General features: G+C 41.1%; 1 protein-coding gene across 1 annotated transcript in view; it reads right to left on the bottom strand.

Annotated features, from left to right (window-relative positions):
- Nucleotides 1-7,519: 7,519 nt before the first annotated feature.
- Nucleotides 7,520-17,768, bottom strand: part of LOC115439277 (adhesion G protein-coupled receptor A1-like) — a 36,020-nt gene continuing 25,771 nt past the window's right edge. Inside the window, exons 5-9 of the mRNA XM_030163096.1 lie at nucleotides 17,387-17,510; nucleotides 13,250-13,401; nucleotides 11,253-11,348; nucleotides 8,420-10,073; nucleotides 7,520-7,997 (exon numbers count right to left, since the gene is read on the bottom strand). Of these exons, the coding sequence (XP_030018956.1) occupies nucleotides 8,630-10,073; nucleotides 11,253-11,348; nucleotides 13,250-13,401; nucleotides 17,387-17,510 (1,816 nt within the window). The 3' untranslated portion in view covers nucleotides 7,520-7,997; nucleotides 8,420-8,629. The remainder of the gene's footprint in view (nucleotides 7,998-8,419; nucleotides 10,074-11,252; nucleotides 11,349-13,249; nucleotides 13,402-17,386; nucleotides 17,511-17,768) is intronic.

Below are 17,768 nucleotides of genomic sequence, written 5' to 3'. Positions count from 1 at the left end.
AATGGGCTGAAAATGGACCTGAAGGGTGTTTCATAAAGGAGGAACCAGAACCAGAACCAGGACCAGGACCAGCGCAAAGACGGACACATACTAAGAACTGAGGGACTGGATCTGTTCATGACAACGAAGATCTTTTGATTTCACCTTCTGATCGACCCTGAGTTACGATGAAAGCACCGTGTCCTTCGTCTTCGTTAAGAACTTCTTCAAACATCTGCTCTGACGAAACTATTGGTTGAATGAATTGAAAATTTTAAATGTATCTTCTTTGAGAGAATGTCGAAAAAGTTAGTTCACAGTTTTGAGAAATTTCGATTTTTGAATTTTTGACAAATTTTTGAAATGGAAAAAATCAGCATTTTCTGATAATGCTCCGTATTTTGATGGTTTTAATATCGTAACAATATCAACATAGTTCCTGTTGATCACTGATAGAAGTCATATATGGACTTTCATTTGGGTTCATGACCTTTGACCTTGGACGACCTTAAAGGGTCAAACACAAGGTCAACATTTTTGAGATTTCGACAGTCTTCTCCAAAACTACTGGTTGGATTCATTTTAAATTTTCTATGCATCTTCCTTGACACAAAGTCTACAAAGACTGTTGGCAGTTTTGAGAAATTTAGATTTTTGAATTTTTGGCGAATTTTTGAATTATTAAAAATTTGTCTTTCCTTCTACTCATCCATATTCTGATGGTTTAGAACATGTACATGGTTCCAGATATCAGTCTAGTTCCTATTGGTCACTGATAGAAGTCAGATATGGACTGTGATTGGATGAGTTGAGTTCTCCTCCAGTGAAAGTCCCGCCCACTTCTATAGTTAGATTGATCTGCATCCAGAACCAGGACTGGAACACAGAACAGAACCAGGACTGGAACAGAACAGAACCAGGACTGGAACAGAACAGAACCAGGACTAGAACACAGAACAGAACCAGGACTGGAACTCAGAACAGAACCAGGACTGGAACATAGAACAGAACCAGGAGTGGAACATAGAACAGAACCAGGACTGGAACTCAGAACAAAACCAGGACTGGAACATAGAACAGAACCAGGACTGGAACTCAGAACAGAACCAGGACTGGAACACAGAACAGAACCAGGACTGGAACAGAACAGAACCAGGACTAGAACACAGAACAGAACCAGGACTGGAACTCAGAACAGAACCAGGACTGGAACATAGAACAGAACCAGGACTGGAACAGAACAGAACCAGGACTAGAACATAGAACAGAACCAGGACTGGAACATAGAACAGAACCAGGACTGGAACAGAACAGAACCAGGACTGGAACACAGAACAGAACCAGGACTGGAACTCAGAACAGAACCAGGACTGGAAGTCAGAACAGAACCAGGACTAGAACACAGAACAGAACCAGGACTGGAACACAGAACAGAACCAGGACTGGAACAGAACAGAACCAGGACTAGAACATAGAACAGAACCAGGACTGGAACTCAGAACAGAACCAGGACTGGAACAGAACAGAACCAGGACTGGAACAGAACAGAACCAGGACTGGAACATAGAACAGAACCAGGACTGGAACACAGAACAGAACCAGGACTGGAACATAGAACAGAACCAGGACTGGAACAGAACAGAACCAGGACTGGAACACAGAACAGAACCAGGACTGGAACAGAACAGAACCAGGACTGGAACATAGAACAGAACCAGGACTGGAACAGAACAAAACCAGGACTGGAACATAGAACAGAACCAGGACTGGAACATAGAACAGAACCAGGAATGGAACATAGAACAGAACCAGGACTGGAACAGAGAACAGAACCAGGACTGGAACAGAGAACAGAACCAGGACTAGAACAGAACAGAACCAGGACTAGAACATAGAACAGAACCAGGACTGGAACAGAGAACAGAACCAGGACTGGAACATAGAACAGAACCAGGACTAGAACAGAACAGAACCAGGACTAGAACAGAACAGAACCAGAACACCCTCACACATTCAGCTGTTAGTTGATTCTAATAGAACATGACGCTGTCGTACAGGGACGTTGGAACTATTTTTCCAGTTCCGCTGGTCGCTGCTTTATGAAACACCTCCTGACGAACACGTACGAAGCTTCGGGAAACGACTGGCGAGCTGCTGATGATCGATTAAAACCTGAGTTCGAGTTTGTACGATGCTACAAACTGTGTGATCTCTGAAAGGAGCGGCGGGTCGTTTGGCATCACAGTGAAAACTGGCACATCATTTTGGCACGATACAAGGTTTGTGCTCCGACGCACGATTTGGACTCTTCATCATCATCATCATCATCATCATCCCAGCGGGTGAGGGGTCACTATAGTACAGAATAGTGCAATATTTGTCACAGAAGAGTCTGTTTATGACTCATTTTGGCAGCATACATAAAGTGTCATTAGAAAATACTTATCTTCATAAATGAATCTGTATTAAGATCTCCTTAAACCAGGGCTCTCAGACTTATGTTCTTTCAAGTTCCACACTCAGCCTGATCTGATCTGCAGTGGACCGGACAGTGAAATAAGAACAGAAGAACCGATAAATAATGACAACTGCACATTTTCGTCTGTTTTTTAGTGCAAAAAATCCCATTAAATAATGAAAAAACTTACTTTTATAAACTATTCAAACAAAAAAGATCTGAATAAACTTAAAAAACTGAAATTTCTTAAGAAAAATCAGTGTAATTTTAACAATATTCTGCCTCAACTTATTTCTACATGTGCATTCTGGATCAGATCTACAAAGACACTGAACACTTTAGACATTTCAGGTGGTCATACTTTTTACTCCTTATTTTACAAGTTAGAATTTTTTTCCACTATTTTACAGCTGATTTTACTCTGATTTATGTGATTAATGTTGTAAGTTAATGTTAGTAAGGCAAAAACCTTGGAAAATTCTTTCAAATTAGGGGGAAAAAAGTCATACAGGCAGAAAAGAGTTCAAATTGTGCTGAATTTTCTTTAGACATTTCAGGTTGTTCATATTTGTTCAGGTTATTATCATTTTATTGTTACAGGATAGTTTGTAAAAGTAAGTATTTTCATAATTTAATGATATTTTTGCACTAAAACAGTGTTACACCTTATTTTATGAATATTTCCTTTTTGTCATTTTTTTAATCTAACGTCCATTATTCTTCCAGGCCTATTATACAAAACTCATACTTTTTACTCCTTATTTTACAAGTTACAATTTTTTTCCCACTATTTTACAGCTGATTTTACTCTGATGTACATGATTAATGTTGTAAGTTAATGTTAGTAAGGCAAAAACCTTGGAAAATTCTTTGAGATTAGGGGGAAAAAGTCATACAGGCAGAAAAGAGTTCAAATTGTGCTGAATTTTCTTTAGACATTTCAGGTTGTTCAGATTTTTTCAGGTTATTATCATTTTATTGTTACAGGATAGTTTGTAAATGTAAGTATTTTCATAATTTAATGTTATTTTTTGCACTAAAACAGACAAAAATTTGAAGTTTATCGGCATAATGTAATATTTTTTTTCCACATCAAACCCAGAACAAAATATGGAGTCATTTCTTTTGTCGGTTATTATGTTATTATTTGACTTGACATCATATTGGTCTGTACGTGGAACCTGAACTAAAATGAGTTCCACAGCCTTGACGGTGGAACTCAAATTCATCCCAGGGGCCGGTTTGGAGCCTTTAGCGGGCCACATTTGGCCCCCGGGCCGCATGTTTGAGACCCCTGATTTAAACGGTGTGGGATCAGAATAATAAACACATTTAACACAAACACACCACGGCTGAATGTACCTACTCATGCACTGTTCACACGTAAACACACACATGCTCACACCGACTCCAAAGTGTCATCACATGTGTCACCACTCATAGTAAAATGATAGTGTCGAGCAACTGGTAAAGATAAAAACATTAACAAATATAGATGTTTTTTCAAAGGGTTCGTCGTCATGGAGTTAAAGGTGCAATCAGTGAGATTATTCTACTGCCTCTTTGCATAATTCTGCGCCGCCTGCTTTTCTCCCAGGCTCCTTGAACTACCCACCGTGCCCTTTTTACGGTGGTGGTGGTGGAGGGGGGGTGTTTTTTTTTTTTTTTTTTTTTTTTTTTTTTTTTTTCCAAGACTCCGAGGAGTGCGTCTCCTATTTTGGTTTGGTACTAAGTGCAGCAAAGCAAAGTGCAAAAAGCCTGGAAGAAATGGCACAGGGAAACAGCAGGGATTGGATGGCCGAGGCTGAAGCTCAGTGCATTTCAGAACAAAAGCCTGAACCAGACGCTCAGGATCACTTTAGGACGCACCGGCCCGCTTCGACCTGCACGCTCCGACCACTTATTTACAATGTTTCAAAGTACACGATATGGACAAAAGTATGTGGACACGCTAAAGTCAGGTGTTTGTTTTCTAACAGGGGGCTAGGATACAAAACAATAAGGACTAATGACAGAATAGAGTTTTATAGTATGCGATTAATATTAATAATTAATATGTAATAATATTGGGATTAACCTGTTTTTTTATTTTATAATTTAATCACGCTTTTAGGTGTAAAGCACTTTGGGCTTTGTTACGTTGCTGTAAAGTACTATAGAAACAAACTTTGATTTGATTTGATTTTGGGATAAATATCATCGCATTTGTTAGTTTGGTTTAAATTGTTATCGTTTCCAAAATGCCTCAGAGATGGTTTGGACTCATTTCCCATTAAACCTTAAGGAAATATTGATGTTTTTATCTCAAATCTTATCCTAATATTTTTGTCCATATGGTTAAAAAACATCAATATTTCTAAGAAGCTAAATAACGTTAGCGTGTTTAGCACCCATTGCTAGCAAACAAAGATGGCAGGATTTTTTTTTTTTATGTTAATAATGTTAACTTGATGTTAGGTGTTTGTGAGTCATTTGATGCTGAATAAATACTGTAAATCATTAAAAACAAACAAACAAATAAAAACAGTAATAAGATTGCTTTCAGACATTTTTTTTCATTCTTAGCTAGCAAGGGTGTGCTAAACTAATGATAGCTAGCGTGTTTCATTTACTCAAAGCTAAAATGCTAGCCAACATTAGCTCGTTTAGCACACCCTTGTTAGCTAAGAATGAAAAAAAATGTTTGAAAACAATTTTATCAGTGTTTCATTTTTTTAACAGTTTACAATATTTACTCAGCATCAATTGACACACAAACACCAAACGTCATGTTTACATTATTAACATTTTAAAATGAAAATCTAGCCATCTTTGTTTGCTAGCAACGGGTGCTAAACAAGCTAACGTTATTTAGCTTCTTAGAAATATTGATGGTTTCATCTCAAATCTTATCCTAATCCTAATATTTTGGTCCATATGGTTTATAAACATCAATATTTCTAAGAAGCTAAATAACGTTAGCTTGTTTAGCACTCATTGCTAGCAAACAAAGATGGCTGGATTTTTAATTTTTTTTTTTTAATGTTACTAATGTTAACTTGACGTTAGGTGTTTGTGTGTCATTTGATGCTAAATAAATTTTGTAAATAGTTTAAAAAAAAAACAGTAATAAGATTGCTTTCAGACATTTTTTTCATTCTTAGCTAGCAAGGGTGTGCTAAACTAGCTAATGTTAGCTAGCATCTTTCATTTACTCAAAGCTGAGATGCTAGCTAACATTAGCTAGTTTAAATCACATCAAATTTTATTTATATAGTGCCAAATCATTGCAAAATTTATCTCATGACGCTTTACATATCGAGTTGGTCAAAAACAGACTCTAAGTTTAGCACACCCTTGCTAGCTAAGAATGAAAAAAATGTCTAAAAGCAATCTTATTAGTGTTTTATTTTTAACCATTTACAATATTTATTCAGCATCAAATGACTCACAAACACCTAACGTCAAGTTAACATTAACATAAAAATTAAAAATCCAGCCATCTTTGTTTGCTAGCAAGGGGTGCTAAACAAGCTAATGTTATTTAGCTTCTTAGAAATATTGATGTTTATAAACCATATGGACATAAATATTGGGACACATCATGTCTACAGCTGTCAGATGTCCTGTTCATGAGGATTTAAGATAAAAACATCAATATTTCCTTAAAGTTTAATGGTGGATTTTTCTTCCTCAGTCAGATGTGATAAAAGTAGACAGTTAGATGTGGTAGAAAAGTATTATTTACAGTCAAAGCAGGAAAAATATTATAGAAATTTAGAGGTAGAACATTTAAAATTAGAGTCATGGATAAACAAACAAATAAATAAATAAATAAATGTTGAGAGAAATTAAATCCAAACCATCTCTGAGGCATTTTAGAAACAAAAATAACAATTTAAACCAAACTAACTAATGATATTTATCCCAAAATAAAACTATACTCTGACAATCATCATTACTGTTTTGTATCCCAGACCCCTGTTAGAAAACAAACACCTGAATCCAACGTGTCCACATACTTTTGTCCACATACTTTATATTTCGTCACAGAATGATCGATGATGTGTCTCTCAGGGCGACTTTGAACACAAAATAGGAACAACATTAAAACCACCAATAAGATCCTTTTTAACTCAGGGAAACAGCTGACATGGCTGGTGGTTTTTGTTGGGACCAGATGAATCCAGCTGGACTCCATCTGGACCCGATCCATCTGGACCCGATCCGTCACTGAGTCCGAAGTGACTGATTGCAACTTTAAACTGCACAGAGAAACGTGTTTGGCATCGGTATTATTTAGAAAAACAGATTCAGTGTCCTCAGGTTAAATACGATACTGTCGTCCTAAAGGGGGCGTTGGTTTTCCTCAGACCACGTCCACGTTAAACCGGGTCCATGTGGGCTCACATTATGAACCTTTGACATCAACAGAGGCTAATTCTAATGTTATATGTATTTATATTTAACCTGTTTTTGGATTAATGGAGTTTTAACCCCATGATAAACACAAAAAGTAGACGATGTTTGCTTGAACTGAGGTCGAACACATGCATTTGGTTCCAAGTAAAAATTAGTTCTTTAAAACTAGTTCATTTAACGTTAACCCTTAATGTCCCATTGGACCATTTGTGTACATTTTTATCATTTTTTCTTTCTATATTTTCTGATTATTATGTCTGTGTTACACCTTATGTTATGAGTATTTCCTTTTTGTCATTTTTTTTTCATCTAATGTCAGTTATTCTTCCATTCCTATTTTACAAAACTCATACTTTTTACTCCTTGTTTTACAAGTTAGAATTTTTTTTTTCACTATTTTACAACTGATTTTACTCTGATTTACTTGATTCATGTTGTTACTTATGGCTCTGTTGGAATTATTTCGTGAGGTGCAAATGTTAGTAGTGCAAAAAATGTAGAAAATTCTTTCAAATTAGGAGAAAAATGATTTTTGTGTCCAATACTGTGACTTTGATTGATGTCGACGTGCATAATTATCAAAGGAAATTCACTGGTTTCTACATTTTTATTCATCTATTTAGTACAAAAATAGTATCTCTTACATTGTATTTTATTTAACTGTATTTATTTCCATTGTTTTATTAATAATTTGTATTATTTGTGATGTTTTCTTTCTTTTCTAGATTGTCTCTGTTCAGTTAAACCAGGGACAGTAGATGATAATTAGCTCTTTTGGCTAAAACTTTAGCTCAATTTTTTTATATTTCTGTTGATTTATGAGCTCTTTTCTTTTCTAATAAAGCAATAAATTCCATTAAGTCAACCTTATAATAACTTAAAATAGCATAAAAAAAATAGAAAAGCTTGTATCGGTGACACTAAATCCACAATATCATCATAAAATACAGATTTCTACTGTTAGACCAGTGTGAATCCTCCTGAATCTGACCTTTAAATTACAGTTTTTTTGTAAATATAAAACCACACAGGCTGATGTTATGATTGTAATTGGATTACTTGTGCAGCCCTGGTTCTAAGATGGTACGTTTAGCTAATGTATTTATATTATTCTGTTTGTAGGAAATGGATTAATGATACTGTTTGTTGCCTGTTAACCCTGTAACGCCAAACGTATCATATCTGATACATGAGTTTTGAAGCCCTCTACATGATCAGTGTGATATTTTTGTTCTTGAAAAACCTGATGTATACAATTAGATACATGCAATACACAGATAATCCACCAGGGGGAGGAGTTCATTCACCAGAGGCCTTTCCAGTGACACTACAAGACTGACATTAATGAGGAAGGAGGAAGAACTGGGACCATTTAGAAAAGGAATTAACAATTTGTTAGACATGTTTGTGTTATATTCTGTTTTTGTTTGTTCAAAAATAATAATATTTGAGAATTAAGACCCAATGTATCAAATATGATACAAAATTGAAACTGATATTTGAAAAAAATAAAGGCTCCAATTTCAAAGAACTGGAATTTTCTGTCAATGATTCAGTGGTTCAGGCTTTACAGGGTTAAACTGAAAAAGTGAACAGTGTTGTAACATCAGCGCTGGTGTGGACGTGAATCGTTTCCACATAAATACAGTAGTTTTAATGAACCCGGTTCAACGTCTACGAGGTCTGAACGTATGTTTTCAGGTCGAACCGAAGGAGTGGAGGCCCAAACACTTACAGGGTGAATCAGTGACTGGACCGGTCGCGGGTCGGGCAGGTTGAAGGATATTCAAACTATACAGTGGTTTCGTTTTTCCACGGTCCAGTCCGGATGTTTCCCGTGGCGTCCGAGCCGAACAAGCCGTCCTCCTGCAAGCTCCGGTTCCGGCCGATGGCGGCGCGGCGGCTCATGGTGGCGTGTTGCCGAGGCAGAGTGTTCCTGGGAAACCCTTTAGACTCCGCCTCCGAGTCCCTGTCTTTGTCGGCCGTCTTTGACGTGACGCTGTACATGTCCGAGTCCTGCTGGTACTGCGCGGCGTACGGGTCCGGTTTGTCGCAGCAGGCGTGGTCCACCGAGCTGTAGACGTGCCACTGGCAGGGGTGCATCCCGTGGGAAGGGAGGAGGAGGCTGTGACAGGAAGTGATGCTGTCGTGCATATTGTGGGCGTGGCTGTGGCAGGAAGTCATTGAGTCCTGCACGCTGTGGCAGGAGGTCTGGCGCTGGAGGCTGTTGCAGGACGCCAGCTGTTTGTCCAACAGGGGGCTGGGGCAGGGCAGCTGGAGGTCAGGGTGGGGGCTGTTGGAGGTCAGCGGCGAGCCCTCCAGGTGGGAACTGTGGACGCTCCCGTCCATGCTGGTGGAGGTCATGTGGGCGCGGTAGTCCTGGAGGCAGGGCCGAGGCCGGTTGAAGGAGCGGGACTTGGTTCTGTCCGTAAGGCAGCTCTGGAGAGGCAGGACGGGACGAGGGAGCTCATCGGGAAGAGACTGAGGACGCGGCGACGACACCGGGTCGGCGTGAGGCGACAAAGGGGCCGCGATGACGGGACTCATCACCGCCACGCAACACGGACCCGTGTGATTGGGCGTGGGGCTCTGGGAAGGCGGAGTCATCTTGTGGTAGGAGGTCTGGAGGAGGTGCGGCGACAGGAGCGGCTGTTTTCCCGAACACGGCGAGTTGAGGCGGCAGTGAGGCTGATGGACGTCCTGTCTCTGAGCCGCGGCGTTCCCGTCCTCCGTCTTGGACTTGGACGGACAACAGGCCCACCAGCGATGCCAGACGTCGTCGCGTTTGGCGCAGTGTTGAATGAGGAGGAAGAGTCCTAGCGTGACGCAAAACGCCCCATACAAGCAGCTGAAGATCATGTCCAGGAAGTGGCCCAGCGACACCGCCAGCGCCCCCAGCGCCCACGTGGACAGGAACAGGAACAGGGTGAACGCCGTGGCCCGGAGCTGGGACTTAAACGAGTGCTCGTTGGCCAACACAGATATGCCCGTGGCGAACGGCAGCGAGTCGCCGGCGGCTCCGGCGGCTCCTCCTCCGTCGGCGTGGCCGGGGTGATGGGAGTCGCCGGAGGACAACTGCTGCTGCTCCTCGCTCAGCACTCGCAGCTCGTACTTGCGCTCCGGGTGGCGTTTGAGCTGGATGTACGTGCACAGGAAGTACACGGACATGACTAAGACCAGGAGGGACATGGGGGCGTAGAAACCCCCCAGGCTGGGCTCCCACGCCATCCAGCAGCTGCAGGAGATGAAACATGAGAGCGTCAACAGAGAAAAAAACAAACAGCCCAACAGAAACACAGGAAAAAGATCACCTGACGCCTAGATTAAGCCCCTCCCACAAACAGCTGCTATAGCGACCGTTACTAGGCAGCAGATGCTAAAACACATCATATATTTGACTTTTCTGAAGCCAAAACATGAACCCATAAAGACCCAGGACTACTTATGGCAGTTCCTAAATTATTTTTTCTCTATTTTTAACTTTTTTCTGAAGTGATTTATAAGGGTGTAAGAAAATATCGCTTCTGCAGTATATCATGATATTTCATTTCACAATACTGCATCGATATTAAAACATACTGTATCAAGATATTCAGGTGTTTATTCAAATGTAGATTTTATGGAGGTTCCGTTTTGTTTTTCTTTTTTGTTTATATTCTATTTATTATTATTGAACACTTATTAAATAATGTTGGTTCCTTTCTTGGGATTGAACTAAAATAATGTTCTGATGTTAGTTCTGAACGAATAGAATATGAACATTTGAACAGGATCTGAAACTGTAATGTCTGTAAAACAGGATTTAATGTTGTGACTAAAAACACTTTTGGTCTGGAATATTTCTCTCTGGATTTAAGAGTAAAAGTTCAGAAAAAATACTGAAGTTCAAGGTTGGATTAAAAAGCTTCATAACAGGTTAGATTCACAATGTGGGAAAGGCGAGATTTTCCACTTTAAACGTCAAATAAAACTGTTGACGTGCCCCAAAAATGTTTCAGAAGGAGGCCAACCATTTTTAACCCTATTTTATCAGGATTATACGTTAAAATCCTGCAGTAAAATTGGACCAAGATCCAAGATTTTGATGAAACAGACTGATGTCATGAAATCACATTGTATGTCACGCCAGTTCGTATTGTATTTGGCGTGGTATATGTTCGCATTTTCATCCTTTTGCGTGTTATTCAACGCCATTTGATCGCGTGTCAATGTACACCAAGATCTCCGGTTTACATATCTGTAACTGCTAACCGCTAATCATGCTAATCGTGTGTGAACATACACACGGAAAGCTTATAATGTGTACATATAACACTCCAGTTAAAAGCGGTGTGTTATCTGTACGCAATTCATGATGTCATGTTGGATGAAAATAACTTACAAAATCAAACTTTGCGAATAAACGTGTACTCACTACAAAGCGTCGTCCCTGCTGCCGTAGTTATCCAGACCAAAGGCTGCAGTGACGCCAACGATAATGAGAGGGATTCCATCACTAACGATGTAGAACCTGCAAAGAAAGACAAAAAAAGAATGAAAAATCCAACAAAAATTGGATGTTTGTGATATTTGTATTGGAGCACATATGTAGAAGTATGACTATAAATAAGAATATAACAACTCCGATTCCATTATTGATTTTGCTTATCGATCCGATTCCTTATCGATTCTCACTGGGTGAGGGAATAAAAGAGTACAAACAGGTGTGTTTACATTAACTGTCTTTTATATTTCCATCTGCACAGAAAATAGAACATATACAGTATGAACAAATAATACGAACAGATGGTGGTGGTGGGGGGGGGGGTCACTGTACTTAAGACACTTTACTAATTCCTCTGTCTCCTGTTGTTGTGCACCTCATTTCCTTTCCCCTACCTTTGGACACTTTTATTTGAGGAGGCAGGACATGTGTTGCCCAAACCAGAACCGGCCCGGATAACGGTCTGGTGTTCACTGTGCCGCTAGATTCACAAGCAACGCTAAGCATCGAATCAAATATGTGACATTCCTGTAAATGAGTCACATGTGGACGAATGTTTGAACAGACTGGAGGGATTCCACCTTTAGAAGAAATGGAAGCTTTGACAGAGTTCAGCTGGACCTGGTGTGGTCTGTTTAGACCTGGTGTGGTCTGTGTGGACCTGGTGTGGTCTGTTTGGACCTGGTGTGGTCTGTGTGGTCTGTTTGGACCTGGTGTGGTCTGTTTGGACCTGGTGTGGTCTGTGTGGACCTGGTGTGGTATGTGTGGTCTGTCTGGACCTGGTGTGGTCTGTTTGGACCTGGTGTGGTCTGTGTGGACCTGGTGTGGTCTGTGTGGTCTGTCTGGACCTGGTGTGGTCTGTGTGGACCTGGTGTGGTCTGTTTGGACCTGGTGTGGTCTATGTGGACCTGGTGTGGTCTGTTTGGACCTGGTGTGGTCTGTGTGGTCTGTTTGGACCTGGTGTGGTCTGTTTGGACCTGGTGTGGTCTGTGTGGACCTGGTGTGGTATGTGTGGTCTGTCTGGACCTGGTGTGGTCTGTTTGGACCTGGTGTGGTCTGTGTGGACCTGGTGTGGTCTGTGTGGTCTGTCTGGACCTGGTGTGGTCTGTGTGGACCTGGTGTGGTCTATGTGGACCTGGTGTGGTCTATGTGGACCTGGTGTGGTCTGTTTAGACCTGGTGTGGTCTGTTTGGACCTGGTGTGGTCTGTGTGGACCTGGTGTGGTCTGTGTGGACCTGGTGTGGTCTGTGTGGTCTGTCTGGACCTGGTGTGGTCTGTTTGGACCTGGTGTGGTCTATGTGGACCTGGTGTGGTCTATGTGGACCTGGTGTGGTCTGTGTGGACTGTTTCTGCATCAACACCATGTTGTCTACGTTCTGACCAAAACAATGCAGTGTATACGTGATGTCATCGCGGATGTGCAACGAAGGCAGAATCGAGAAACGGAATCGTTAAGCAGGCAAACGATTCCAAGGAATTGAGCTACTGGGATCCGGTTCTCAAAAAGAACCAGTTTTCGATTCCCATCCCTGTTTATAGCCCATGTTTATGTCTAACACCCGTCCACGTCGGTCTGGTCTTGTCACCAGGTGACTCCTTTAAAACCTTTGGAGCTGACTGGTCAACAGCTCCACCTCAGATGATGTTCTTGTACGGTAGGATACTGCTTGTTGACAAAATTCAGCGAAGAAGTTATGATTTATTTACGTGCAGTGGATTAATTATTGAAGGGCTCCGTCTCCACCTTGTGGAGCATGTTGTGTAAGCGCAGACTGGAGTCCACCTACCTGAGGATGGTGGGTTTGGACCGGGTCTGGGACTGGGGTCCACCTACCTGAGGATGGTGGGTTTGGACCGGGTCTGGGACTGGGGTCCACCTACCTGAGGATGGTGGGTTTGGACCGGGTCTGGGACTGGGGTCCACCTACCTGAGGATGGTGGGTTTGGACCGGGTCTGGGCCGGGCCCTTGCGCTCCTTGGTCCTCAGAGGGTCTTTGGACACGTCTTTACAGATGTTTCTGGCCGTAAACATCAACCACAACATGGTGGACAGAGACGCGTAGTGGAGCACGATGCCCACCTGGAAAACACAACAGAGGCAACCGTTCAGCTCAGGTGGACAGCAGGTTACTACGGCAACCAGCTGTTCAACATGTAACTACGGTGACCAGGTGTTCAACACATCTCTATAACAACCAGGTGTTCATCATGTAACTATAGCAACCAGGTCTTCATCGTGTGAGTACAGCAAATAGATGTTCAGCATGTTTCTACGGTGACCAGGTGTTCAACATGTAACTATGGCGACCAGGTGTTCAACGTGTGAGTACAGCGAACAGCTCTCCACCATTTTTTATTTTTTTTTTGTTGATTATTTTGTTGAATTTTTTAGTTCATTTTAGTTCATGATTATATTCGGTTTTAAATTTTCATTCATTACTGGATCCATTTTAATGTTTTGTTAATTCTGTCAGTTATTTTGGTCAGTTTTGTTCATGTTGTTCAATATTTTGTTCATTTTTTGCCACTTAGTGGGTAATTTTTTTTTTCATTTAAATCTTTTAAAGAAATTCTCTTCCTTTTTTAGTGATTATTTCATCAACTATAACTAAATCACCTCCTCTTCATCCTCCAAACGTTTTCATTTTCACATCAGTCGGATCAGACATCCAGTCATGTGAAGTCAGTCTGTGGAGATAAAAATATCTGTTTTTGATCAATCCTATTGTTTATTTATTTAGTCCTTACACATTTGTCTCATCGGGGCCTGGTCTCTAAACTTATCACATATGTTTTGCTTCATTATTTTCGCATCGTGTCGCTAACTGAACCATGCTAATGTTATATTAAATACAGAGCTAATGTGCTAATAAACCAACGCAGACATGAAGTGGACTGGACAGGAGTCAGGAGTGGGTGACGTCCACTGAACCGTGGGACGTCACGCAGGCGGACGCTTATCGGGTGGAAATCAGTAACTGTGGAAACGTTGAGGTCGGATGGAGCTGTGGATGCGCTCTGTCCTGCAGCGCTTTCACTTTGGATTAAAACCATTAGCATATTTCTAGTAACTGTTTGTGCATCATAAAACTCACTGTCATCGGCTACATTACCATTAGTGTCCCTGTAATGAAACCGAGCAGAATGGACTAAACACACACTGGATCAGTGGTTTTCAACCGTGGAGTCGCCTGGAATTCTAGTAATTGATAGAATGTTTTTTTAAAAATTACGAACAAAAAATATCTTTTAATGATTCAATATACAGGGTGGGGAAGCAAAATGTACAATATTTTGAGGCAGGGGTTGAAAGACAGTGTATGACCAGTTAGTTTACTGAAAGTCATGAGAATTTATTTGCCACAAGAAAATGTCCATAATAGAAAATGTTTTTATTCTATGTGTCCTCCTTCTTTCTCAATAACTGCCTTCACACACTTCCTGAAACTTGTACAAGTGTTCCTCAAATATTGGGGTGACAGCTTCTCCCATTCTTCTTTAATAGTATCTTCCAGACTTTCTGGTAATAGTTTTGCTCATAGTCATTCTCTTCTTTCCATTATAAACAGTCTTTATGGACACTCCGACTATTTTTGAAATCTCCTTTGGTGTGACGAGTGCATTCAGCAAATCACACACTCTTTGACGTTTGCTTTCCTGATTACTCATATGGGCAAAAGTTTGTGAAAAGGTATGGATAATAGTGTTAGGTATGATTATGACATCAGTATATGTTTGGGTTCAAAACAACTGACGTAGTGCCTGCTGAGAAAAAACAACTAAATGTTCATTGTAAATTTTGCTTCCCCACCCTGTATATGTCATTATAAAAAAAACACCACACACTTTTCCTAATAAAAATAAAGTTCAAATAAAATGCAGGATATCTAGATTGACCTGATCATGTGACCACATGCGTTACTATACCTCAACCTGCCTGAACAGTCGCAGTCAGAAAACTGGACCGAACAGAGAATGATGGAAAGATTTCTTCGCCCGCCTGGACCCGCTAAGACACGTCTGAGAGAAAAATGTCTCTGTTTTGAATGTCTGGGGCCCCAAGAAATTTGTGATGTTAAAATGTGGTCAGGAGCCGAAAAAGGCTGGAACCACTCCTGTATCTAATGACGATCTTTAGTAATAATAATAATAATACATTTTATTTACAGGCGCCTTTCAGGACACTCAAGGTCACCGTACAAAGTTGTTAAAAATAAATATAACACAATTAAAATTACACATATTATATATAAAACACATAGGTACATAAAATGGCAGTAGATAAAAGTGAAATTATGGAATAGAGTCGGCCTGTCTGAATAAAGAAGTCTTACGCTGGGATTTGAAGGTGGTAATAGTCAGAGTTTTTATGTGTTCTGGGAGGGGCATTCCAGAGGCGGGGGGGCTGAGCAGCTGAAAGCTCTGGACCCCATGGTGGTCAAGCGGGCAGGTGGGAGGGTGAGCTGGACAGATGAAGATGACCTGAGACTGCGGGTGGGAATGTTTATGTGGAGGAGGTTCCTGAGGTCCTGAGGGTCCAGGTGGTTTATGGGCTTGAAGGTAAGAAGTAGAATTTTATATATGATGGAAGCCAGTGGAGCTGTTGCAGGACAGGTGTCATGTGACTCATGGAAGGGGTTCTGGTGATGATACGTACGGCAAAGTTTTGAACCAGTTGCAGTTTGTGAAGAGGTTTGTCCGGTAAACCAAATAAAAGGGCGTTGCAGTGATCTAGGTGGGTTGTGACCAGGCGACGGAGCAGAACTGCAGTAGTGTTGGGGGAGAGGGATGGACGGAGACGGGAGATATTGTGTAGGTGGAATTAGGCTAAACAGGTGATGTTATTAATATGAGATTGGAATGAGAGTGTGTTATCAAGGATGACACCCAGACTTTTAACCTGGGGGGAGGGAGGAACTGGGGAACTGTCAATATGAATGGAAAAGTTGTTTATTTTAGATAGGGTGGATTTAGTGCCAATGAGAAGAATTATTTTAATTTCGTGTTTTCCACATTTTTAATTCAGGGTTTTCTGAGGCTGATCTCATTAAATCACATTGTGTGTCACACCAGTTCTTATGGTATTTGCCGTCCTAGATGTTTGGGGCGGCCATGGCTCAGATGGTAGAGTGGGTCGTTAAATAACCGAAGGGTTGGCGGTTCAAATCCCTCTCTGTCCATGTGCTGGTGTGTCCTTCCCCCTCCTTGCCTCCAGTGCTGCTGCTCACACTGGTGGATGAATGTGTGTGAATGTTCGCTGGTGGTCGGAGGTAGGCGTGGATATTCAACCACACTTCTGTCAGTCTGCGCCCCCCCCAGGACAGCTGTGGATACAGATGTAGTTTACCACCACTAGAGGGAGGATGTGAGAGCGAATGAATAATAGATCATCTGTACGCACTTTGAGTATGCGTTCATAGTAAAGCACTATAGAAATCTAATCCATTATATGTACGTATTTTCATCCTTTCACGTGTCATTCAACGCCATTTGATCACATGTCAGTGTATGCTCAGATCTCCGGGTCACCTAACACTGTATGCTTCAATGTTGTAGAAGATGACAGTGTTTCCATGGTAACTACGGCGCCTCTGAACGTCCATATGGGTCATATCTGATGACCATGAAAAGACGAAGACCTATTTTACACCAAATATTGACACGTACTGACAGGATGAGTGGATGAACAGCTATGAAACAGTTTAGATCAGTAGATGGTTCAGGTCATCTGTGGATGTTTGGGTCTGTAAGGGAAATGTTATTTTTTGTACTAAAACAAACAGAAAAATTTTGAAGTTGTCATTATTTATAGGCTATTAGATTATTATTTTACAACAACCCCCCCCCACCACCACCACCACCGTTTAAAGCTAAAACTAACGTAACTTTTCATGACCATGAAAAGATGAAGAACTGTATTTTACACCAGTTTATTTCAACGTATTGATCAGATTAATGGATCAGCAGTTATTAAATATTTTCGACCACCAGGTGCTTTGGGTCAGCGGTGGATGTTTGTGTCTTTAAGGGTTCAAGTCTCAGCTCTGACGAGTGAAAATACTCACAATCTGACAAACAAAAGGCAGGTTGATCTGGTTGATTCCTCCAGCGAAAACGCCGAACGTCAGCCCAGTGTGGAACAGGAAGTTTAGGAGCATGTGCCACCCGTTCCTGCTGATCCGGATCACACTGCGAACAGTGAGGAGCGTTCAGTTACAACCACAGTAAATATTACAATATTCATAGGAGTACTATTGTCATTGTAGGGGAGGCAACTTTACTAATAGTTCAAACCAACTCTGTTTCTAACCCAGCGAGAAAAAGCAGTTTTTGTGATGTTTTCAACACATGTATGAAAATACATTCCTGTTTGGTAGATGATCTGGTGGAGGTCTCTTATTGGTTGATTTTTACAGTATATGATTGGTCCTGTGCCACTTATTGTCT

The sequence above is a fragment of the Sphaeramia orbicularis genome, chromosome 19, assembly GCF_902148855.1.
Source record: "Sphaeramia orbicularis chromosome 19, fSphaOr1.1, whole genome shotgun sequence".
Taxonomy (NCBI): domain Eukaryota; kingdom Metazoa; phylum Chordata; class Actinopteri; order Kurtiformes; family Apogonidae; genus Sphaeramia; species Sphaeramia orbicularis.
This window is presented reverse-complemented; position numbering and strand designations above follow the sequence as displayed.